The sequence below is a fragment of the Fundulus heteroclitus genome, chromosome 16 (genome assembly GCF_011125445.2).
Source record: "Fundulus heteroclitus isolate FHET01 chromosome 16, MU-UCD_Fhet_4.1, whole genome shotgun sequence".
Lineage (NCBI taxonomy): Eukaryota > Metazoa > Chordata > Actinopteri > Cyprinodontiformes > Fundulidae > Fundulus > Fundulus heteroclitus.
Genome location: NC_046376.1, coordinates 25,939,528 through 25,964,580, shown reverse-complemented (window position 1 = coordinate 25,964,580; position 25,053 = coordinate 25,939,528). Strand labels below are relative to the sequence as shown.

At 37.6% G+C, this 25,053-nt stretch overlaps 1 protein-coding gene across 1 annotated transcript in view; it reads right to left on the bottom strand.

Annotated features, from left to right (window-relative positions):
* The window catches only part of prkcbb (protein kinase C, beta b), a 117,490-nt gene that overhangs the window by 51,875 nt on the left and 40,562 nt on the right, over positions 1–25,053 (bottom strand). The window contains 3 exon segments of the mRNA XM_036148575.1: positions 4,489–4,617; positions 4,807–4,918; positions 14,565–14,647. Of these exon segments, the coding sequence (XP_036004468.1) occupies positions 4,489–4,617; positions 4,807–4,918; positions 14,565–14,647 (324 nt within the window).

Here is a 25,053-nt window from a genome sequence, read left to right as displayed (position 1 = left end):
TAGGGCACAAAGTATAACCTATTCAATGATTTTTATGACAAAAAAGAGATGAATTTTACATACCTCCTCTTTGATTCAATGTTTTAAACAATTAAATAATCCAAATAATAATCCTACATATAGCATCATTAAATTATAAAATCTTAATTTCAGTGCTTGACAAAGCGAGTGCAAGATGAGACACGTGTAAGTCCCAGATCCCTCATACAGCCCTTGGTCAAGAGTTTCTCTTTGCAAGAATAAAATCGACGACTGTGTCACTGTTCGTATCGGAACCAGATTTATTTGACATTGTCTAAAATAATACAACACATTTTCTCTCATGTGAAGAACAAATTTATAGTCATTATAGTCATTATAGAAATCAAGGGGAGCCCTTAAATCAAAGTACATTGAGTCAGCTATCAGGCATGGTGGGGGTAGCTTCATGCTGAGTGTCTGTAAGCTTCGGGAATGTCTTAAAACAGTCTCTTAGACTCCTTTACACAGTTAAACATTTGGGGACATTGCTTAAATTCAAAATAATCAATGAGAATGAAGAAGGTTTAAAAAAGAGGTTTCTTTTAATACAATTTTGTTTTCACTGATTTGTTTTTGCCAGTTTTGACATCCGATCAGTATTTTGTTTGTCTTTTTTTATGCAATGCTAAAAAAACTACAACTGTACTTAGTATCTTTACAGATAATTAAAGTTTCCTTGCGGTTTTATTTAGTTAGCTGTTTTAAATCGGCTGGTGTTTTTCCACAGTTCTTCTTTTGTTTAACTTGAATATTTAATCTTTTTTTGACCTGAGAATGCCATATTATCAACAACTGTGCAATACTTACTCTGGTATATATTTTTTCTTTTATTTTGATGTTTCTGATAAGCTCAATCTCTGTTGGTTTAGAACTAACTTTAGATTAGATTAGCTTGTTTTTTTTTTTTATTACTAAAAATTGTGTAATTCTGTCTGCGTCTTTGCCATTGTCACAACCAAATTTCCCCACTGTGGGACGATAAAGGAATTTCTTATTTAAAAAGAATTGATCTTATTGTATAGCTGAGGGCACAGCAATCAAAGTCCACATCCAGGAAAGCTACTCAGAGATACATTAAAAAATATTAAATCTTCAGGTAGTGAAGAATACAGTCCTTTTGTCAGTGTAAAGGTGAAACGAAGAAGTTAGAAAAGCTACATGCTTTATCAGTGAGTCACAGTTAGGTTTACAGCAGCAGATGTCTGAATGAACTTTTTATGAGTTCAAACAGGTGCCCAATTAGCCTTTTCTCAGTGAAAAGATCATTCTACACAAGAAAGATTTGTTTTAGTCTGAGGTACTGTTTAAATTATGCTGACCTAAAGGAACTTGGAACGTTTATTATGGTTCTCTGCTGCCACCCGGAGGTGGAAATAGTCACTGCATGTAAAAATCACATTATACTAACCTTATTTTTTTTTTATCCAACTAAACATATTTGTTAAAATTTGAAAGAGAATACATTTAAAGTAAAATATTTTTTACCCAAACCTAAATCTGTGAGCAAAACCAAGATTCAATCAATTAATCAATCAATAAGTTTCACTCTTAAGTTTGATACGAGAATAATTTTTGGATTTGAGAAGATCATTGAGAAAACAATAGCACCAATCAGTCAAACACAACACTAAAGAGTATAAGTTAATCAATAAATCAATATCTGCTTTTTACTGAAGCTTTGAATGCAGGACTGTTTCAGCAACCTCCTGCTCACAGCCACTGAGCTTCAATTTAAAAAAAAAGCTACATCATAGAAACACAGCAATCCTGACGGCTACAAAAAAGAAAACCAAGACAACACATGGACAAAGGTATATCTGTGAGAAAGAAATAATACATTTTGATCTGAGCCTCAGTGGCCTTAGTTATGGTAATAGGACACCTGGATGTGTGGGTTTATTCTGTGAGAACTAAGACTATCCTTTATTTCTGCCACACAACAGCGTGCCAAGTCATAAAACTTTGATTTTTACCTGATTATCAAGTAAATTTGGGAGTGAAAACCAAACTACAGTAAGAAACGTTTTATAGATATTATTTCACCAATATAGAAGGTCTTCTACTTTATCAGCAAGCCTTGGTTGATTTTGGCACATTTCAGCTGGATTGCTGTCCAATACACTAACTTGGTTGTCCAGGTATTTAATTGGTAATTTTTTAATGCTTCTTTCTCTCATACGGTTTTCAGCCTGCCCAACTGCTGTATCATGTATATCTTTGCAGAATCTTGATTAGCAAAATGGGTCCAGAAATGTAACTGCTGACACTTTCATGACATATGTATGAAATGTAATGTAATGTACTAACTGGGCTGATCTAATGAAATGTGATCTGATAGAAATAAGGTGGTAAATAAACAATGAAATGTGAAATTATAGCATTAAAACAAACATAGTTCACAAAATAATTTGAGATATTAAAATATTGTCAGATTACCTAAATTTTTCACATCTTCTAAATGTGCAATATCTTATATTGAATCTGACATATTTGTGGCAATTAGTTTTGTTCCTACTAAGATAAAGTGAACTTGAAAAAGATTCCAATAAATATTTGACAAAGTAGTACAACACATATAAGCAGGGTAAACTACATCATCTGTCCCTACCGCTACTTCTCAATGGGTTTATCTAAAAGGCTTGCTATTTTAGTGAAAGCGAACATTTTAATGAAAATGTAAATTACATAATATGATCAAATCACGCAGAGTCTATATCCATTAAATATGACCATGAAAACCATAATAATTTTTGATCTACAGAACACATCTTAAGTAAAGTCTGAACTCATTGTGAATTTTCTCTAATCCTCACAAGTAGAAATAAGTCAAAATTATACATAGACATAAGAAATACTCCACATTAAGTTGCAGACAAAAACACACATTTTGTAGCCATCAGCAAGCTTCTGACATGATGAAATAACTGGCTGGACATTTTACCACTTTTCTTGGCCAAAATAGAGTTCAAACCAATTGGTTTCCTGGTGGACTTGGTTTTTCAGCACGGTGGTAAATGGTAAATGTTGTGGTCTATTAAAAACCTAAATGTTTGTCTGCTTCAACAATCCAAAGCAAGTTGGATGAGTGTTTAGGATCATGGTTTTACATGAGCATCCAGTTGGTACAATACATGATACCTCGCTGTGTCTCTTTCAAACATATTTCCTGTCATTCTAGCCAAAAAGCTTTTTTTTTTTTGTCTCATCTGACCATAACTTTTTTTCTCCAGAAGACACTAGGTTGTTCGTTGGGGAGGTGTCACTTTTGGAGCAGGTTCCTTTGGGTAATTTAACAGGACAATGACCCCGTTATCATGAACCCCATTTAAATGGTGACCACAAAACCTAAAAAGTCTACAATTTCTGCTAAAATGAGGGATTACAAATTCAGCCACAATTATGACATGACCAGTTCATACCCACAGAAAAAAAAATATCTGGTTCCTCTGTAGCTTGGTAAGAAATCTTTAAATAAACCAAAAAGCTCATTATAATGAGTTTCATCGTCAATAACAGTATATGTTATGTACTGTAACGCTGGTGAAGATTCTCAGTCATCCAGATCATGGTCATTCCAAAACAGTTAAAAAACAAAACAACTGGACTTTTTTCCAAAGTTTGAAGATGTTTCAGTTCCCACCCAGAAAGCTTTCTCAATTCAAAAAGACTACTCCAAACTTTGTGAATTGAGAAAGCATTCTGGATAGGAAGCGAAACGTCTTGAAAGTTCTGAAAAAGTCCAGCTGTTTATTTATTTTTTTAACTGTTTTGGTATGTACTGTGATGAAATTCATACACATGATGAAATAACGTTGTGAACACAAACAACAGAAACAAAGTCTAAATCAGCGTAATGTTGAGTTGAAAAATATTTATTGAAGATTTAAATTTGTTTGCACAAGGACTCCTTCTCTGTTCAACTCGCGGCACATACTGAGGTGCACACAACATCCCAAAGAAAGACGATGGGCTACATAAAAACAACATCACAATGATTGGTTGCAATGAAGGTGGGTTTAGATTTTAGAACCCCCTCTGTGGAGCTCAGCAGTCCTCGAGGACCATTGTCCAGCAACTTTTACATGCGTCTCTGTTTCAACACACCTGCCTCCAATATGAGCTCATTAGCAGAGCTCTGCAGAGCTTGTGTGCGTGCTAGTGAGGCAGTTTAGCCATTTGATTCAGGTTTGCAGGCAAGGGGCACATGAAAAGGTTGCAGAAACCAAACCCTTGAGGATTGGAGTTTGAGACTACTGGTGGAGATTAAACGTCTTTTTGTCTCTGACACCTCATGAAGTTGCTGCTATATATATATATATATATGTGTGTGTGTGTGTGCTGTGTGGCAGCCATGAACCAAGTATCTTGTTCGTCATCTCTGCCATCCAAACAGCAGAGGGAGACAAACACCTGCATTTCCAATATTTCCCAGCACACACGTTCATAATCTTCCTGAGATACACTTACTGGTGACAGTGAGAACATTAGTCTTGACCTCAGCGCTGATCTCAATGCGTCCTCTCCTCTCAGTGTGGTCCGTCCCACACAGGTTCGGCACATTGGGCACGCAGCGCTTGTGGATGTTCATCATACAGTCTGGAAAACACACACAAAGTCCCATCCCAGGATACTGATCGGATAAACTGTTAATGTTTGGATAGGCTTCAAGGAAGCCCTGTGTACAAGCACATGCAGATAAAAGCAATTATTAAATAGTTTTATTTAGAAATGGGCAAATATGATTAGATACTGTATGAGAGGTTAGGTGTAGTTCGGAGCACGTACGGTCACATCTCATTCCTTGGTGTATGAGGCCGTAGAGTAGGGAGCCACAATGGTCACAGAAAGTAGGGCTGGAGTAGGTGTGGATCTTAAATTTATGCTTTGCCCTCGGGTCCTGACAAAACAAAGAAACAAAAAAAAAACAAAAAAAAAACAGTAAGGGAAACATCCAAAACTAGTAAATGGGGTAAACACAATACTTGATAAAGTGTGGGCAACGTTGTAGAATCAAAGTGAAAATAAGTGATCTTCCATCTGTTTTGACATTCATGTCAGACTTTCCACTGCTGTCAACATTTACACAAATTTTATTTGGGGGTAAGTAAATATAGAGGGGGGTTGACGCTGTAATCCAATGTTAACGTAGTCAAGCAAACATGCAGGTCTGGGAGCACAATAGTCCATAATAGGAAATCAGCCTCCTGTAAAAGTTGTTAAACATATAAACTGGTCTGTCGAACAAACACAAACATGCATGCAGCTGTCTGAATGATTGGCTGTATTTTTGAAACCCATAATAATGTATTAATGTTATTGGTGCTTGTCTTCTCTAATATGTATCTAAATTCTTAGTTTTGTATTTGTAGAAGCAGAAATACAGCGCAATGGCAAAACCCACTTATATCCCTTAAACTTTGTGCGTCTTTGCGGCATGTCTCCATAATCTTTGCACATTCAGAGACTGAAGCATTTTTACCTCAGGCTTGGTTAGTTTGGATGAAGAGCCTCTGTTAACACCAATTTTCAACTGATATCCTTTGCCTCGCCTTATTGTACGATGATGACCCACCCATTTTTCACTAAAAAAAAGGTGGCCTGTTCTGTGTGTAGTGCTGGCTTTCTACCACACTCAACATTTTACATGTGCAAATAGTTTGTCTCCTCTGACCACAGCATCTTCTTACACAGGTTTGTTGTGTCCCCTGCATTGTTTGAGTTATACGTTAGATGGGAATTGATGATGATCTGTAGGTGTTTTCACTGTCTATTTTCATCGTTTTCCTGTGTTTTAAGTTCTCAAGGGTGTTGGTATATTAGTTAATTCCTCTGTGTCCTCTGTCAGACCTTTCCTCTTGGTTGATAGCTACTTTGCATCTTAGTTCCGTTCCATCATTGTTAATTCAGCCTCCTTTTTACAGCCTCCCTGTTGATCCTGCTCCACATTATCCCTTCATTAACTCACCTGCATCCCGTGTCATTCTCCACTCGTCCCTCAGTATATAAACTCGGCAGTTGTCATTGTTCATTGCTTGATTCTTCTGTTAGGCTGCCTGTTTCTGTGCCCAAGTGAGTTTTCTGTTTTATTATTAAAGAGCTCTGTTTCCAGTCTATATCTGGCCTTGAGTCCATCTCTAAACCAACCAACATGACAAACTTCTTACATGACTTTGTTTCAACAATACCCTTCTCCTTGCCACTCCATAATAAGGACAAGAATAATCAGAGATGTTATTAGCTTGGGATATTGTTTTGTACTGCTGAGTTATTTGGTTCTTGGGTTGCTGTTTGCCCTGTAACAAACCCCAAAGACCTTCACAGATTCATCCTGAGATCAAAATACGGACAGGCGGACTCTACACTATTCACTAATTTGGTGACTTCTGAAGACAATTGACAATTGGTCACACTGGTATGGGGGGGGGGGGGTGTGAATAGATTACATACTTTCAAACGATTCTTTTAAACCATATATTGCCCTTTCAATTCACTATCATGGACTCTTTGTGTTGGTCCATTATATAAAACCTTACTAAAATACAGAAAACTGTGGTTGTAACGCGATGAAATGAGAATGAGTTCAAGGGATATCAATAACTTCTTTTCAGGGCATTGTATTGTCATCTCAAAACACATCAACAACTGCAAAACATCCTAAGCTTTCTAAAAAAGGATCTGATTTTGTGGAGATGTTTTTACAGAAGCACGAGCAAACAATTAGTTTTGACAATATTTTGAGTGTAAAGTTTCTGCAGTAAAGATAAATTTCTTTTGCGAACAGAGGCAACCATCTGCCTGCTTCAGTCACCTCACCAACTGCATATATGTACAACACAATCACCTCTTTGTCTTTGTCTTCCTGTTGTCTGTCGCAGGCTCATTTCTGAACATTAACATTCATAAGTTGCTTTTAACTGTACATTAGAGGTTTTACGTGGGAGTGTGGAGGGTGGGCTATGATGCTCGGCTGCGCGCACATATCTCCAGGTTGACTGGGTTTTCTTAGGGGAACACAATCCTCAGGTTTCTATACAATTTATCATGACCTGTTTTAGAAATAACACCAAAAACATGTTGCCCCTCCATTCTCAAACAACAAAAAAGGGTTATAGTTATTTGGACATTTGTTTAGGACTGCTATTAATTGCATTGTTTGAGGTAACAATGGAAGGCAAATCATCTTTATGGAAATATATCTAAACGTGGAACTGGTCTGTGTGTGTGGGGAGGGGCGGTGGGGGGGGAAAGCTATTTTAGTCTGATGTCTATCAAATGCCCGTGTGAGTTCATGCATGCGTGTGGACACCTGCAACCACAGTGGTGAGAATCCACGCTGGCATTTGAGCTCTGTGGTAGTACAGATGCCCACAGGGAAGCTACATACAAATCTTTTAGATCAAAAAGCAGGAACAAATGATTTGAGTGCATTCTTACTCTCCTCCGCATCTATTCAAGGATATCATGCACCATTTTTACAGTTGCCTCAATTATATCTAACTTCTTTAAAAGTCAAAGAGAGTGTTAGCATGCCATTGTTTAGCTTGCCTGATTTTCATATCTGTATTTTTTCTCTCCCCGTCTTTTAGACAAGAATGAGCAGCTGGGAGGCAGAATTACATTCAGCCCAGACATCTCAGATTAACTGAAGAAAAAAAATCAAACAGTAAGACAGAAACCGATTCATTATCAACAAAGAAACATCCTGTTCGTGCCTCCAGTTTTTAAGGCTTTGGTTAACACAACACCAGTGAAATAACAGCTATTGTGTTTTTTTTTTTGTTTTTGTTTTATTTTGTCTTGTACTAAGTAAGAAAAAAATATTAACAAGAAAGAAAGAAAGAAAGAAATTCGATGTGTATGAAAATAACATTTTCTTTAAGAAAATCAACAGAATTAAATAAAATAAAGTGAATGTTTTTTTATCAAAAACTCTTTGAAACCTTGACATTCAGGCAAAAAATGAATGCCATCAGTTGACGGCAAGAGAGATAAAATCTAGGAACAGAAGCTCAAAATAATCTAGAAAACCATCTTTTTTCAAGCTGTGGTTGATGGAAATTATAATAGCCAACACATGTGCTCTGCATGTTCTAAGAAAGCGCCAGGAAATATCCATCTATCAATCATCAGAGAAACTTTGCCATAGAGAAAAAACTGTGAACCCTTCGACTGTTTTAATCTTATTCTAGGACAATGCTCATTAAAAATAGCCACCCAGTGCCTCAAAGCTACTACATAAACACGCTTACTAATTGTTTTACCATAATTCTTGAGTAACACTTTTGTTTTTCTGCCTACAAGACCTCATGATTTCCAAATGTGGCAAACTTCTATTTTACTTCATTTAGCAAAAAAAAAGGAGCCCACTAAAACAGAGCAGATGGTACACGGGAGAGCTCCTGGATAAGCAAGTGGATTATGTGATATACAGTCAGTGGAAAAAGAAAGCTTTCGTCGCTGTCAATACAATCAGTGGAAAAAAGTTCACCCCATGTTTAAAAAGCTTGCAGAACCATAACTGGCAGCAGTAACTCTCAGGTGCACTCTCAGTAGTCTTCTGTGTAACAATTATCAGTCTTTTACACGGTTGTTGGGATATTTTGACCAACAGACCTTTAAAATATAGCTTCAGTTTAGTTAAAGTTGTACTTTGCAGAAATCTGTTACTGCACATTTCTGAACAAGGTCCTGACTCAGCATCACAATTTATCTGAGGTCTGGACTTTGACTAGGTCATTGTAACATGATCCTTTTCTTTCTTTTCCTCAAATGTTTTTGTAGATTCGCTGGACTATTTTGGATCACTGTTCAGTTTGGGGCAAGATTCAGACAGCTGGCCTTAAGATTTCCCTCCAAAGAAACTTTAATAGACATAGGAGTTCATGGGCAACTCAATAACTGGAAGGTGCCCAGATCTTCTGTCTAAAAACCAAGACCAAATTTTCATCCCCCCACTACCATGATTAATAGTTACCATAAGATCTTTGTTCCAGACCTCTTCTGATTCATCCAGATACAACTCTGCAAGCCTAAGTAGTGCTGACATGTTCTTTAAAAAACAATTCTGGAAATACTACCAAAAAAGCCAAATTTGTTCACCCTTTTCATAATTTCACTGCCATGGACTTCAAGACTAAGCATGCTAACAAACACCTGTGAAGTCTGAGATGCAGCTCTCGGGGTTGTGAAGTTCCTCGGGTCTCTCAAAAGGTTTCCTCTTATATGAACAATCTTCCTCACTATGACATGACAGACTTCAAAGTGTTTGAAAAATCGCCTTATAAAACCTTCCGAGATTGCTGGGCAGCCACAGTTGCATCTCTAAAGTCACGGTCAATGTCTTTCCTCTTTGGCATTGGGTAAACAAACACCAGTACAGCGAACAGCCAGCACTCCTACTTTAACAGAAGAGGTCAGAGTTGCTGAGGGTCAGCAACCTGGCGGCTACTTTTAATCTTAAATTCGGTGGAGGCAGCTAAAATGTACTTACAGTTTTTAACAGGGCTGTTAAAAACTCACGAAAACTTTCATTCAACCAAAAGTTTAAGTTGTGGATTGTAATGTCCACATTCTCTCATTCTCTCTGCATTCCTTTGTTTTACCAGAGCACTCTCCTGTCCAATTGTATTTCCTGCCAACAGCATGAGTCATCTCCCGCCAACACAGATCAAACACATGCTGTCATGTTATTGGAAATATTCTGTGATGGACAGGCTTCAGAGTCACTTAGTTGGTGAAGTGAAAATGTATTTTCTTCCCTGAAATTATCCACACAGGAAAGTATTAAACAGCCCGTGTCCATGTTTAGTTTTATTTCTAAAGTATGCAGAACATTATGCCTGCTGTTCTTTATGTAAAGTAATGCTAGTTGCCTGATCAGTAGATGTTAGCTTGTTAATTAGGAGCATTAGGGGGCCTGCGTGCCAGGACTTCAGCAGGCAGTTTTTTTTAACCACAGACATTGCTAACTTTGTGTTTTTTATTTAAATGTTTGTTTAAAAAATGCACAAATGCTTCAGTTTTTCACTTTGAGAAATGCTTCACGAAGGACAGCATCATGTTTCTTTGTCATCAGTAAAATTAAATATTAAGCCATAGAACCCAACAGACTGACAGCTTGAGGCAACAGGTGGCAAAGGGTAGGTACTCCTTTACACTCCATGTGACCTGAGAAAACTCTGCAGTCTTTTGGCTATCATTACACGTCCTTAACCACAAGGATGTTGTTTTCTTTTTTTGTTTTTGCAGTTTTGAAACCGTGACTTTTCACAGCTGTGGAATTGAACCTTGAAGCCACAAATTAGTCCATGCCTAAAAAAATATCTCTTAAACATGTGCACATACGTGCCCTGCGATAGTCTAGCGACCTGTCCAGGGTTGTACCCCGCCTCTCCCCCATTGACAACTGGAGATAGGCACCAGCGTCCCCTCGCGACCCCAGCAGGGATAAACGTGTCGGAAAATGGATGGATGGATGTGCACATACGTGGTTCTTAAACCCCTGAGTTCTTTACCAATATCAAGCTGTGGGCCTGAAATGTAGGTTTCATTAGAGGACATCATCCCTCGACTTCTCCCGCAGGGAATCCATTCTATTAACCCAGATATATAATTGAATTCTTCTTTTAAACATACATAGCTGACAGAAGGGAAGGAAAATGAGAGGTAGTATGGGAATTAATGAGCCACAGACAAAAAGATGATCTGGCGGACAACAGAATCCAGTGTTTTTGGATTAGTCGCTAAGGGTATCACTCTAAATAACATTAAAGAGCTGTTTGTAACACGATGTACATCTTGGATGATTTCCCCTGCTGTGGGGTAAGAGTTCTTACCCACAGATACAAGCCCGTCACTCTGTTCCAATGTCTAATAATAAAATAAGCAACCAGTTTGGAGCAGACCTACCTTGGATACCCAGGGGCCGAGGTCACAGGGTCATGAACTCATTAAAGAAACAATATGACGATGGTGGCATGGCCCCATAATTAAGAGCAGAAGACCCCTGGGTGGAGCGGCTTTAAAATAGACGACGTACGGGGTGGTTTCAGGTTTGGTTTTAAAGGAAGACAAATGGGAGATATTTTCAAGGAAGGGGAGAGCTATAGCACATGCAGGCCAAATTTAGAAATGAACAAAACTGGCCGAAAAAATAAAGAAGATTATAGAGATGGATGGTGAGACTCGAAGTGACAAATGGGAAAAAAAAACAGACTATGTAACTATGCTGGCTTTAGGATAGATGTTCAAGTGGTTATATTCTAACTAGTTTTGTAGTCATTAAAAAAAGAAAATGAATGTTTTTTTTTTTTTTTTAGAAACCACACAATAAAAGGGCGTGCAGAGGTCGTTGTATTAGTAATCGGCATTTGGGTTTGCTCTAAGAGTTGCATTTTCCACTGAGATGAGACGTCAGGTGTGGGCTATGCATCTGAGCTCTCTACAGATGTCCCTGAGTAATCTATGTGAACGGACTGCAGAAACTGAGAGCACAGTTTAGTGATCCGTGCGCACAGATCGTAAAACCAAGCGCACGGTTTAGTTAAGCGTGAGGACAGATTTCCTCCTGCTTTATTATTTTTTATACCTACTGACACTTGCCGGGCTCCGTACATATTGTACGGCTTAGATTGAAATAAATACAATGTATTGTTTTCAGTAAAAAAAAAATGCACTCCTTAGATTTAGATTTGTACTATATTTTATTTAGTCTTTTGAAATACCTCAGGTGTCTTTTACAACAAACTTGGGAATCATTGTTGATGAGAATCTGACTTGAAAAAAGCTAATTAAGAGGCTAGTAATGAATAAATTAATATGTTAACCATCTTGTTGTAGGAAACTTTTATTCTAAAAATATTATTTAATCTATTCTTATATCCATGTTGCTTAAAGTCCAGTGAGCAGTTTTCGTAGTCAGTGAGGATTTGAGGAACCATCTCATCTGCTGGTGTCGGTCCACTTAATTTTCTGAAGTTTGGGCAAATCGTGTTGCAGTATTATGGTTTAAGGCGAGACATACAGCCCAATCAGCTCCATAGGTTGATTGATAACGTGCAGAACGAAGATAGCTACACATGATCAATCTGGCTGGCCAAGTTATGGAGGGACACCAGAACCAGCAATGCAGATTCCTGGTTAACCTCAAATATTTAACAATGTGTAATGAATCGACATATTATATCAATATCAATCTCTAAAATAAAATTAGTAACAAAACATATGGACACTTTTTCAGATTATCTAAAGGTTTTCATATTCAACTGTAAAGCATTAAGCGAGGCATTTTTGGGAGAGGGGCGTTGCTGTGGGAAGAAGCTGGAGCACCTGGAGAGAGCCCACATATGCACAGGGAGAACAGGGAGTGCGGAGAAGGTAAATTAGCTTATATAAAATTTACTTTTGCAAGATCAGATTTAACACAGAAAACTTTAACAATTTTGACTTTTTCAAAAAGAAAACAGATATTAGCAAAAAGATGAGTATAATTAAGTTCTGGAAAAATGTTCAGGTTGCATTTTGGAGAAGAGCCTGATCTTTTGGGAGTTACTGAAAGAGAAATCATAGAGGAGGGGCTCTTTGAATTACTGCACCACGAAAGAGCTGCAAAAGCAGTCACATAAAAGATGGGGAAAATAACAGAGGTGGGTTTTAGACACAGATACAGCCTTATCAGTCAGGAAGCCAATAGGCGAAAACAAGTGTTTCCTCTGGAGGCGTCTTAGTGACTACGCTCGTCAGCCTGAAAGGGCACTCCAGGGGGAGGTGAAAACAGGTGGAACTTAAGAAGGGGTTTTTAAGACTATTAACGAGGAAAGGGCAAATCATTTGCTTCCTTAAGATGAGAGAGTGGATTTGCATCGTTTTTTTTAAGATCGTAACTGAGCACCTCTTAAAAGCACTTTAAGTATTAAGAGTAGAATTCAGAATGACAATAAAGGGCCCGCATTCCTCTTTGAAACCTTAGAAATGTTTTTGTACTGTGCGTATAAAGTTTCAGCCAGTAATAAAACGGATCGCCTCTATAGCATTTACCGCAGAGTCAAAAATAAACATCCTAGAGAGACTCCTATCTTTTGTACTACATTGTAAATATGACGATGGGAAAAGTAGAGAGAAACAAAAGATAGATATTGGCAGCTCAACCATATCTGCAACAGGATGGAGATATCTGATTGAGGTTTATGAAGTGAAAATGTTTATGCAATCTCTGATTCTCCTACTTCTCGTTAGCGTCTTGCGGCTCTTTCACTTTTCCACGTGACCTGTCAAGGCATTTCAGGCGTACCACAGTTCTGCTCTACAAAAAGGATGTCGGAGGACAGAATCCTCCTGTGTGATTGACTTTAATAAAATCAACACTCCATCCAGCACCTAAGTGGGCTGCAGGGTTTGTATGACCTCGGACCATTTGGATTGTGTGTGTGTGTGTTTGTGTGTGTGTATCTAGGCAGTAGCCTATTATGTGTAGTCATTATAAAACAAGTGAATTAACTAATAACAATAGTAGAATACAAATGAGTATGCCAATATTTTATGAATGTAAAATTATAAAAACATTTTTGTCAAATGCCAAGTATTACATTTCAGTTAAGGGGTTGTAAAAATGTAATCTGAATGTCAATAAATGCAGCTATATGTTTGTTTTGTATGAATGTGATGCTTTAAACTTGTAAATACTTAGTGAGAAAGTTTTTCCAGGTTCAATTCTGACATGTCCTTCCATCTCTCTCAAAACCCGCTTTCCTGTCAGCCCACTTTAAAAACGAGCCACTAGTGCTACAAAAAAAAAAAAAAAAAAAAAAAAACACAGAAAAAAAACACAGAAAAAAAAAAAGATCAATTGTATTCTTGGTGATTGTTAGAAATGGCCACAATAGAACCTTGCAGACCAACACAAGGCAGCCATGCACCCTGCACAGAGGTAGGTCATCCCCCTTGGCAGATTCAGTCAGAGAGAACCGTGGCCACCCAAACAAAACAAGCCTGGATCCCAGGAACTACTCAGGCCCTGATAGATGGACCCAGCCTTCAAACCCCCACTATCCACCTGAGAATAACCCAAATCCCTTAACCCCCTTCCCGTCCCTGGACTCTGTTCTGACCCACCATCCCCATACATCCCCAGCCAACCTGGGCCAGGTATGCCGGGGAGGCACCCCCACAGGCAGAGACTCTACTCCGTGCATGCAGTGCCTTGCAAAATAACTCATATCGTGAACTTTTACAATAACTGTAGAATTGAAAGGAAAATTATACATTTGCATAACGTGCATTTGTATGTAGCCCTCTTTAGTCTGATACCTCTAAGCAAAATAAAATGTCACTAACAGCATTCAAAAGCCACCTAATTAGTTAATAGACATGAGAGGTTTGTTACAAAACACTAGCACACAAACGGCAAGGTCAGGAATAAAGTTGTGGGGAAGCCTGATCAAGAAATAACCTTCTGGTGGTCTACCATTCTATATTTTGATCTGACAAAATGTGGAAAAATGTGAAGTATTAATAATTGTGCAAGGCACTTATCTGATTGTACTCACATCTGAGGCAGGTCCTTTGTCCGCGCCCGGACAGGAGAACGTGACAAACTCATGGCAGCGTTTGTGAACCACGAAACAACACACTGTGAAAAGAGTGGGGTCGGGGGGTAAGGGAGAAAATGCAAGATTATTCAGTCTGAGCCCACAAAGTGATGTTTCAGTGTGTTATGTTTGATAAAAAGGAAAAAAAATCAGGACAGTTACCAGCTACATATGACAGGATAAAATTATCATTGGTTGTTAAAAATATTCTTAGAATGATGGCAAATAGCGTAATTAGAAAACAGTTTATTGATTTGATAAACAGTTGATTAATATGATGAACAGCTGTCCTAACACCAACCTGCAAACTGAAGCTAAAATGAAAACCAAAACAATTGAAGAAAGGAGCACCCTTCACACACCACAGGTGTATTATTAGCCAGTTGCTGTCTTTCATTAAAGGCTGGGAGATATACTCTACTAGTTTTTTCATTTCCCCTTTTTATATAAGATCGAAATATTACCACCCAAAATGGACAGAGAGGCAAGGCAAGTGTATTTGAACAGCAGCATTGACACAAAAAGCAGTTTAAAGAGCTTAACTAAGAAAAGAAGGAACAAATAGCATTAAGTAAATAAAATCAAAAATAACAATAATAATATTTAAGCATCACATAAAAATTTTAATTTAAAATAAATAAATAAATAAAAACATGATAAAGAGAAAGTAATAAAAAATTTTGGGGTCTTAAAAAGTAATATGTTCAGTCCTGATTTAAAATAACATCTCAGGTTTTCACGCATTTTGTTCCAGACCTGAGTAGCTTAGAAACTAAATGCTGCCTGACCTTGTTTAGCTCTGGTCCTGCAAACACCGCGTCAACAGATCTCTGATAACCTCAGGCTTAATACATGACAATCGTATCAGAAATGTATATAGGAAAAAATAATATGTTTTTTAAATTAGATCATTCTACACATTGGGAGCCAATGCAATGTTTCAAAGGTGCATAGCCACTTTGAATAAAGTGGCCCACTGACAGAGCCTAAGGAAACCAACTTATGAACTTTGCTGATAAAAATAAATCCCAGTCTGCAAAGAGACATTTGGACTGCAATGCTTAACTGTTTATTTATATCAATAATGTGTACTACACTTTACTTTTTGTTTAAGCACATGATCTGACAAATCTGCCACTCATGTAATTAAAAGACAATTGTGAAAACACCGGAAGCAACATGGGACATAAAGAAGTAGAAGTGGCAGAAAGAAGACAGAAAAGCACAGACAGGTTTATCAGCCAGAGCCTTCTCACAGCATAAAACCAGATCCTGTCCTCTTTTCTATGAAGTAGGTAAACTTCATCCAAAAAGTCATTATGATGAACAGCAAACATTTACTCCTAAACAGAAAGTGACTCAAATGAACTGACTCAATCTACAGAATGAAAGTGTTTGAAAGCTAGAATAATCAGGTTGTTAATACAAGGGTTTTTGCAAGGGTTTATGAGCACTTGATGAAGAAAAAGTCTGTACATACGGTATTAAGAATAGGGAACTGTTTGCAGAAAATGTATTCATACTTGAAGCACATCGTTGGATTTCTGCTGATTAAAATCAAACACGTTAAGCTACAGCTTTGAAAAACTAGTAAAAATTCAAGAGATAGTGCCTGTAATTATCAGCTCTGTATCATAGATTTTCACGAGGATAACTTATCTAGTCAATGGGGAAAAGGATTTCAAGAAACAAGTAGGAAAAACAATGAACAGTCTGAGTGGGTGTGGTCTGTAGCGATATGTCTGACCTTTTACACTTGATCCACCGAGTCCATCCAGCGTATAGCGAATTCAGATTTGGGAGTAGACTGCCTAACAACCCCTATGCTGTTTTCACCATGCAGGCCAAGTTCTTTCTGCCCTGTGCATTGCAGCTGCCCCACCACACTGCCCTATGAGGGCAGAGGATGCTTTCTATTGGGGCTCTGTAGAAGTTCACAAGCAATTAAGAACAGAGTCCAGTCCGTTCAAGCTTCCTGAGGAAGAAGAGCCTTTGTTGGGCTCAATTCACCTAGTGCAATGTGTTCAGCAACCAGGTCCGATGTTATGTGGATACGCATGAACTTCATGTTGTCCATATGCTCTATAATAAATTTCTTTCATTTCTAAGCGCACATCTTTATTAAACTTAATCCAATGCAGCTATAAAGCAATTCCAAAGTGATCAAATTCAAACGTTTCATTGCAGTTTCTCAAAAGGTCAGCAGTGAAATCCAGAAATAAATCAGTGCTTGCAGTTCCTCTACGCTGGTTATGACAAATTGGTCAATGTGTTCAAATTTACAGCGGCATCCCTCTTCCTCTTCCGAAAATAAAAAAAAACTCAACCAAAATAAATTCATTTACGGGCATTGAGTCCCTAATGTTGCCATATCTACATGATAAAATCAGACTGCAAATAGAGGAAATTTTATTTTTATTCAATTTTAAGTATTATTCACCTCTCTATGCTTTGATACAGTGTTGCAGCTCTACAGCAATGAACATTGAAGGGTCCAGTTACAGATTTTTTGCCTTTTAATGGCTTCCATCCAAGATAAACAAGACTGCACAACGTGTGATGCAAAAGTGCTTTTTGAATGATTTTTTTAAATTTAAATTAAAGCAAATTACAGAAGCTCTTAAGCAGACTTCTTGACTGCGGTGACTTCAGTCTTGGAAGCAGCACTGATTGCATGAAATATAAAAGCTTAAGTAATGGAACAAAAGGATTCTGTGCATCTGTCTTAACACCTACACTCTCTTATTATAAAACTCCTGCAGCATTGTCATTTTGTCAGACGGTCTTCTGAATGTATAGGACGCAAATGTAACATGCTACAATGTTCACCATCTTCTTATCAGGAGATTCCCTTCTGTTTATGGGCTTCCAACAGCTCAACAAGCATTACCCATTTTTCTCCCTGGCCCCAGATTTGTAGAAAACAACAAGAACGCACATCAAATAAATCTTATGCAATCTGAAGCCAAATGAGATGAAAAGCGTGACATGGTTCCACTTTCCAGGTTGGTAGCAATCAGCGGAGCGAAAACGTGAAATCGCTGATGCACAACGTGCCTGTCATCTCCACCCCGATCAGTGTCAGCTCCACTGACAGCCAAGACAAACACAGAAGGGTAAAAATATCACAGACACTTAGAGAAACAGTTAATATGAAAATGCCCTGGAGTCCGTATGGAGGATGACAGATAGGCCCAAAGAGGTGTACTGAATGTGCAACAGAGGATGTCTTCAAAGCTGAAGTCAGTCCAGGTTACAGATAAATAACACAAACAGTAATCTGTTTAAATCAATTAGTTACAGTCTTCTTGTCCTTTTCAAAGATTGTGCATTTTCAGCTGATTGTGTTTTATATGAATTGACATTGCCCAGGTCAAGGAACAGCAGTGTATGTGGTCTCTGGCTATCTACCACACACGATATGTTTGGAAAGTTTTAGCATGTGGAGGTTCGATGTTGTTATTTATGTAAAATAGTCTGTGGCCAAGATTAACAGCAAGCTACCTGTACTTTTAGACGTTGTAAAGGTAATTTCTGTTAGCTAATGTAAATCTTCCAATCCAGACCATCTTCATGTACGGTACTTGGATAGGTTTAGTAATTTAAGAATTGGTTATGATTCGGGAAAAGAGCGTAGGTTGTTTGGAATAAAATCACATCCATTAATATTTGTGCCATGATCAACAGCTTGTAAGTTGGTGTTTATGATTCCAAAGTTGCTAGCTGCAATAACGTGGAGGCTGGCAGAAGGTCATTAGGAGACGTTTACTGGAGAGACACTATCAAAATTAGTTTTCTATAGAAAACAGAAACACACATACAGAGTTATGTTCGGCCAGAAGGAAATGTGTTTCTACATAGAGTGGTATTCTGCACACTGTACACACTGACAAACCAATAAAGAAGCCTGTTAACTTTGAACAGACGGTTGACTGACGAATATGTTGTTATCTTATCACTCTTCATGCACATATTTACTATCAGTGATGGGTTTAGATCGCAAATGCAGAGTCAGATTAAAACTATGTGGGCAAATTAGATAGAAGAACTGGAAAAAAAGCTCAGCAGATATATCTGCAACCATCTACGCAGCCAAAGTGTTCGGAGACACCGGGCGCGCATCTTTATGCACCAATTTACACCATGTTCAGGCAGCAGATCAGCTGCAATCATAATCGTCTTCACATGTACTTCAAAAAAACCATTAGTGTGTTGGATCTCAGTATTTTCAACCTCAGGGAGAGAATACGGTAAGCTAAATTGGCTGTAAACATGAACCTGCCTGACTACAAGGTGCTTATGTGTCACAAACTATGCTCGGGAGAAGAAGAAAAAAAAAACACAAAATGTTTCAGATTACCAAAAGATAATTGCTTCAAAACAAATTGAATGTGTAATCTCATGGTATTTAAGGATTAGATACATTTTAGAGTCTTTAGAACATGAAAACGATATCAGCAAACCTGAGTTTTTAACGTATAGCCAGAGTAGGCAGGCGACAGCTGAAAATACAAAGGCATGCAAAGATTTTATAAAGGTTTCAAAACCACATCCATTTTTTTAATAAGCTGCTAGACTAAGGGCCAAAGTTTTCTCTGGATGTGGAGAACATAGAGCAGCACCATGCCTTCCCTGCACGTAGCTGGCAGAGAGAAGGCTACTGCACTTTTCTTTTCTTACAAAAGACAAATTTGTGTGTCAGGAAACATTTCTGGTCTTGATAATCACAGACAGTCACGGTGCGGAAAGTAAAGGAACAACATCCATCACTCTTATGCCAGTAGCAGTGTTTCAAACCGCTGTCATGATTTTTTCTTTTCTTTTGTCACTTCTGTGGTAGTGTAGGTAAAAATTGTATTGAAGAGAATTGTTAGTTGAAAATGTGTTTTGTCAAGCAGAAGTAAAAGGTTTTCAGTAAAGGGAACTTCCAAAACAAGGGTAAAATTGTATGCGATGAATACATCAAAAGATCTGTGTTTTTTTAATGATATAATCAGAAAGAGAATACTCTATAAAATTATGTTTGAATTCTAGTATTTTCAAAGAATAAATAAAATAAATGTAAAACAAAAAAATAGCATCTTTACAAAACAACAAATCAGGAGACAGGAAACACATTTCCAGACGGGCCTTTTTCACAACACAGATTGTTAGAAACCCATACCTACAGAAGGGAACATTAGGCCTGTTTGAACAGAGCAAACTCCTTCTAGTGATGTGACATACTGCGTTTTCACTTTCCCTCCAAATGGCACAACAGACTCAGTCAGCAGTAAATACACATTAGAAGGAGGAAGTTTGTGTAAATCCTTCACCATCAGCTACAAAGGTGTTCCTGGGTTAAAATACAATTGTTTTTTACTCAGTAAAGTGACCAGATTTAGGGTAGAGAAGTGAAAATTTGAACTCAAACAATAGTAGAGGTAATTCAAAAATAATAATACTCAAGTAGAAGTAAAATGCATAGTTCAGTAAAAAAGCCCTCTGAAGTACTTTTTAGAAACAATCTGAAAAAAAAAACTCAAGTAAATTGGGTAGAGAGAATCTAAGTCATTACAACCCACCTCTGTGTTTAATTTTGACTTTTGTGTCTGTTTTTGGGTCAGTTTTTGTGGCACTAACAGCCTTTGATGGAACTGGGCTGACAGGAAGGGGGCCACCCCTGCGCCACCTACGTCCAACCTTTGTGTCATTTTTTTAGTTTTGGACTTTTGTAATATTGTATTTCAAGTCACCCCTGAGTTTGAAGCAATCTCAATTCGTGAGTTCAGCAATATTTTGCTCAGTTTTTCCTCTGTCTGTCTGGGTTTTCTTTGTGCTTGCTGTCTTTAATTGTCCAAGGCCAGCATCAAGTCACATAGTTTAACAAATTTAACCTGCGTACTTGCATTAGTCTTGAAAACTACATTACTACAAACCAAAATAATTGGGTGTATTATATATATATATATATATATATATATATATATATATATATATATATATATATATATATATATATATATATATATATATATAAATATATATATATATGTGTGTGTATATATATATATATTATATATATATATATATATATATATATATATATATTTATATATGTAAACATTATAGATAATGTGATATCAGCAGTAGTAGGATAAGTTACTCTTTTTACTGTGTTAGATAGTTGCTTTTATTTCTCTTCTTGAATAATTTTACCATTACAGGGCATATATTGTATCAGATTTAAGTGAATTCTTCTCAGCGGCTCTGAGCAGAGGGAGAATAATTAACGCAAAACATGTTCTCCAACACACACTTTGCAACACACATGTGCACCTGAATGGTACTTCACTCCCACGTGATATTCTCTCTCTGGTTACACCACCTACACGCAGCAATGATACTGTACTGCACACACACACACACACACACACACACACACACACACACACACACACACACACACACACACACACACACACACACACACACACACATGCAGAAAGCCTCCCCCTCACTCTAACGACATGAGACTGAAAACCCAGAACGTGCAGGTGGAGGAATACGAGTACAGATAGGAATGGTGTGAGCTGTGCACACAGATTGCTTCGAGGCGACTGCTCTTTTTGGGTTACCGCTACTGCCAAATCCTTAGACAAAACACACACACACACAAACACACACACACACACACATACACACAATGATGGTACAAAAACTGTACTACGCATTTCCAACAGTACGACCCGGGGGCCAAAACAAACAGCAGATTTCAGCAAAAATAGGGCCAGCACTGAAATGTGGTAGTCTTTTCTGTAACCAGAATAATTAGTGATTTCTTCATCTAATATTTACAAAAATGACATTATTTGACACAGTGCTATTAGAAAAAACACGGATGAATTTATCTAATTGCATTAATGCAGAGTAGCAGGTTGCAGATACAGCGAATAAAAATAATGTTTTAAAAACAGACGTGTTGTGGGTTTAAAGTCTCCCAATAGAAAAGGCTGGTCTGGTTTAGTTGTGAAATTACTTTATGCTTAAAGTGTTGGGTAGAAAGTATCTTTGAAAATTAAGTGTTTCAACTCATAATGGAAAAGTAGCGATCAGATTTTTACTCACCAACACCAGTTATCCATTTTACCTTGACGGTATGCTCATGTTCCAATTTTGTACAATTCCTAGACTGTAACACATACAAGCTGATTCATGCCAAGTTTAGGCCTACTTTGATTTTACAAATTCACCACAAAAGAAACAATTGTGATGCATGTTTCCAGATAGATATAGTAGTTTTTAATTCAGTGTAAACACATTTAATGAGCGTTCACGGAAGGAAAACAAGAAAGACTTATCCGAGTGCTATTAATAACTGTCCTTAAAGGGATACCATCATCAGCTGAAATATGTATTATCCCTGCATCCCAAAGGTTGGTTTTAGCCAATCAGGGTATCAAAATAAAATGTAAGCAGCAGGCGTTATGAGAAACCGCAAATAGATAAGCTAGTCAAGGCACTTCTTGCTGTTCTTCTTTCAAAAATTAAATTGCTGGTTCTTACAAAACAGATGTGATAGCAGCAGCCAAGCGTGCATCCTCCTGCGCTGCCGTGTTTATATTGGTTCGGCTGTGGGTTCGACAGCTCTTGCTTTCGTTACCCCGGTGTGTCCCGCCTTAAACCACAATACTGCAACGTGTGCCTGAACCGTTTTGGGTTCGGACACAAACAGTCGAAGCTGGAGCAGCACAAGATGGACTCTGGTGTAGTTGTGAACGTGCAAATACCGCGAGAATTCATCTTGCGAGGCAAGGTTAGGAAATCTGGCGATTGAGCAGAAAGCTCTGATCATTGTATGTTTATTTGCCTTTTGTATTCACAACACTCAACACCATCAGGGTCTTAGAAGCAACTTATTAATTTAAACAGTTTTACAGAAGTTAAGGAATAAGACCACATCTGAAACAATTTTCTGCCATGTCTATAAATGCCATTCAGTGCCATATTCCACTCAGCGCCCCTTTCTCTTTTTCTTCTTGTATGGCTGCCGATGTCCATTCATCAAGGCTCTGTTTTGTATTCTCTTCACATAAATTTCTTTAGTCTCCCACGCTAATTCTACTTTTACGCATAAACATTCTCTGTCCTGTATAATTTATTTGCACATTTCAACTCTTTATTTAGCTTAACAATGTGACTGCATTACTCCATGCACATTCATGTCTGAAAAACAATCATTCTCGCTTCTCTGCAGTTAGGAGGGACAGTATCTGCCAATGTTCACAGGTTTTAGATAACTTATTGTGCTACCTAATATATATAATAATGTCTCGTTTGCTCCTCTTTCTATGTGAGTTTTAACATTTGTTAAACATTTCTCACACAGACAAAAGAGTTAGGAAAGAGTTAGGAAGGAAGCCACTGCTTGCTGTCACACTACCCATCACCACCATTTACACAGTAGATTCTAGCCTCAGCAGATAATCTTTTTTTTTTTTTTTAGAAATAATACATGGCTATCAAATTTAACTAATAATGTAAAGAATTTTCATCTTTATCACAAAAATGTATCTTTACAAAATTGACATTATAATAATCAACAGAATATTCCAAATTAAATCAATGAGTGGCAGTATTTTTTTTGATTTAAAAAAAATACACATTATTGCTTATTTTTAATTTAGCACTTCCCAAATGCAGCAAGACAATAGATAGGGAAAATTCTAAACGAAAATAAGAAAATACCTAAACTACCTAGGAATACTGCTTCACCGCCTCTCTTCTTAAGTAAGTTACCACTACTGTAATATGGTCATTCATTAAAATACAGTGCTTTTTAAAAAGGTTCTCACACACCTTAAACTTTTAAACATGTTACGTTACACATGGAGTATTTGTTAGCACTGTTGCCTTGTTGCAAGGAGATCCTAATGGACCCTAAAAAATAAATAAATAAATAAATATTTTTTAGAAATCTTTCAATGTCTTCTTTCCTGTGAGGTCCAACAGGGCTCAATTTTAGGACAACTACTCTTTTTTTTCTTTCTGTAAAATTCCTGATGACTCCTTAGCACCAGTGACGGACATCATGAGGTCGCTATGATATGAAGCATACAGGCTCCTTTTTCTCCCTCCTTCCTTACTGACTGCACTATTCGGACAGCACTTTTCATGGCAAATGCTGACGCACTTCCACATTGGCTAAAGGGTCCTTAACAACTAGACCTTTTTGGATGCAGACGAAAAAACACACAAAATTAAAGATTGATGTTTCCTTACTCTCTCCACCCAATCTGACTAAGCTTGAACTATATTGCAAAGAAAAAATTATCAAAAATCCAGTCTTCAGTTATACAAAGCTAGTATGGACATTACCCAAAGACTTGCATCTGTATCTGTGGGGAACACGGCCCACTTTACAGTAAATAAATAAACTTCACAAACAATACTGAGCGACACACTCACAGCCACAAAACCCTTTGGAATATTATTTCACAGGGTTGCATGTTTTGTCAATCTATCAGCACCGATCACCTGACATTATTATGCAACAGCTTGTGATCAATCAATATCAGCTTTCCCTCGCGGTCCCTGTATCGTTACACTGTGAACACAGACAGACTGTCTTTGTATTGCAATGTGGGATATGGACATTTGCCGTTTGCTTTACTGCTGGACCCAATAAGCTAAAATATTTTTGTTCCTGTTTACACTGTCTTGTGTAAAAATAAAAGGGTGCATCCTGAATTCACAGGATGTGTGCGATTTCAGTTATGACGCTTTCACAAGCTCTTGTCCTCTGACGCACGTTGATCAGTATTCTCTATCATTAATCTCTTCTCCTGTTCCTCTTCCTTCGGTCACCTATTTTTAATTGCATTATTTGCCACCGATCTCCTCTCCTCTCGTTGTTCCAGTATATTATGAAATATTGGCAGAACACAGATGTTGTACGCAGTGTTTCCCTCTAATGAGCTGCCAACATGTGTGTATTTATGTGTGCCTGCGAGACGTAGTGACAAGCTGTACAGCGATGTCCCAGATTTAATGCTGTCGGATTCTGCAGCCATGTTTAGAGTTAAAGAGATTTCTACTTTCTAGCATATTTCCACCTATAATCCTGGTAATATGGCATCAATAAGTTTTCATATAATCTTAGGGGTAACACACAGTGTTACACAGTTAGGTTTGCGCTAAATATCTAAATATCTGGTCAAAAATACATTTAATACAGGGCCATGCAAAAATATTCATAACGCTTGAAATTCTTCACATTATGTGGACCACAAATGTCCACAAACATCTACATATTCATATTGTACTGGGATTTTACATAATAGATCATCACAAAGTGTATTGGTGGATAAAATTGAAGTGGAGCGACAAACATACATACAAGTTTTTACGCTAAACTTTGTACAAGCATTATTGCTGAAATCCCAGTAGCCAGTTATATGGGGGTGTG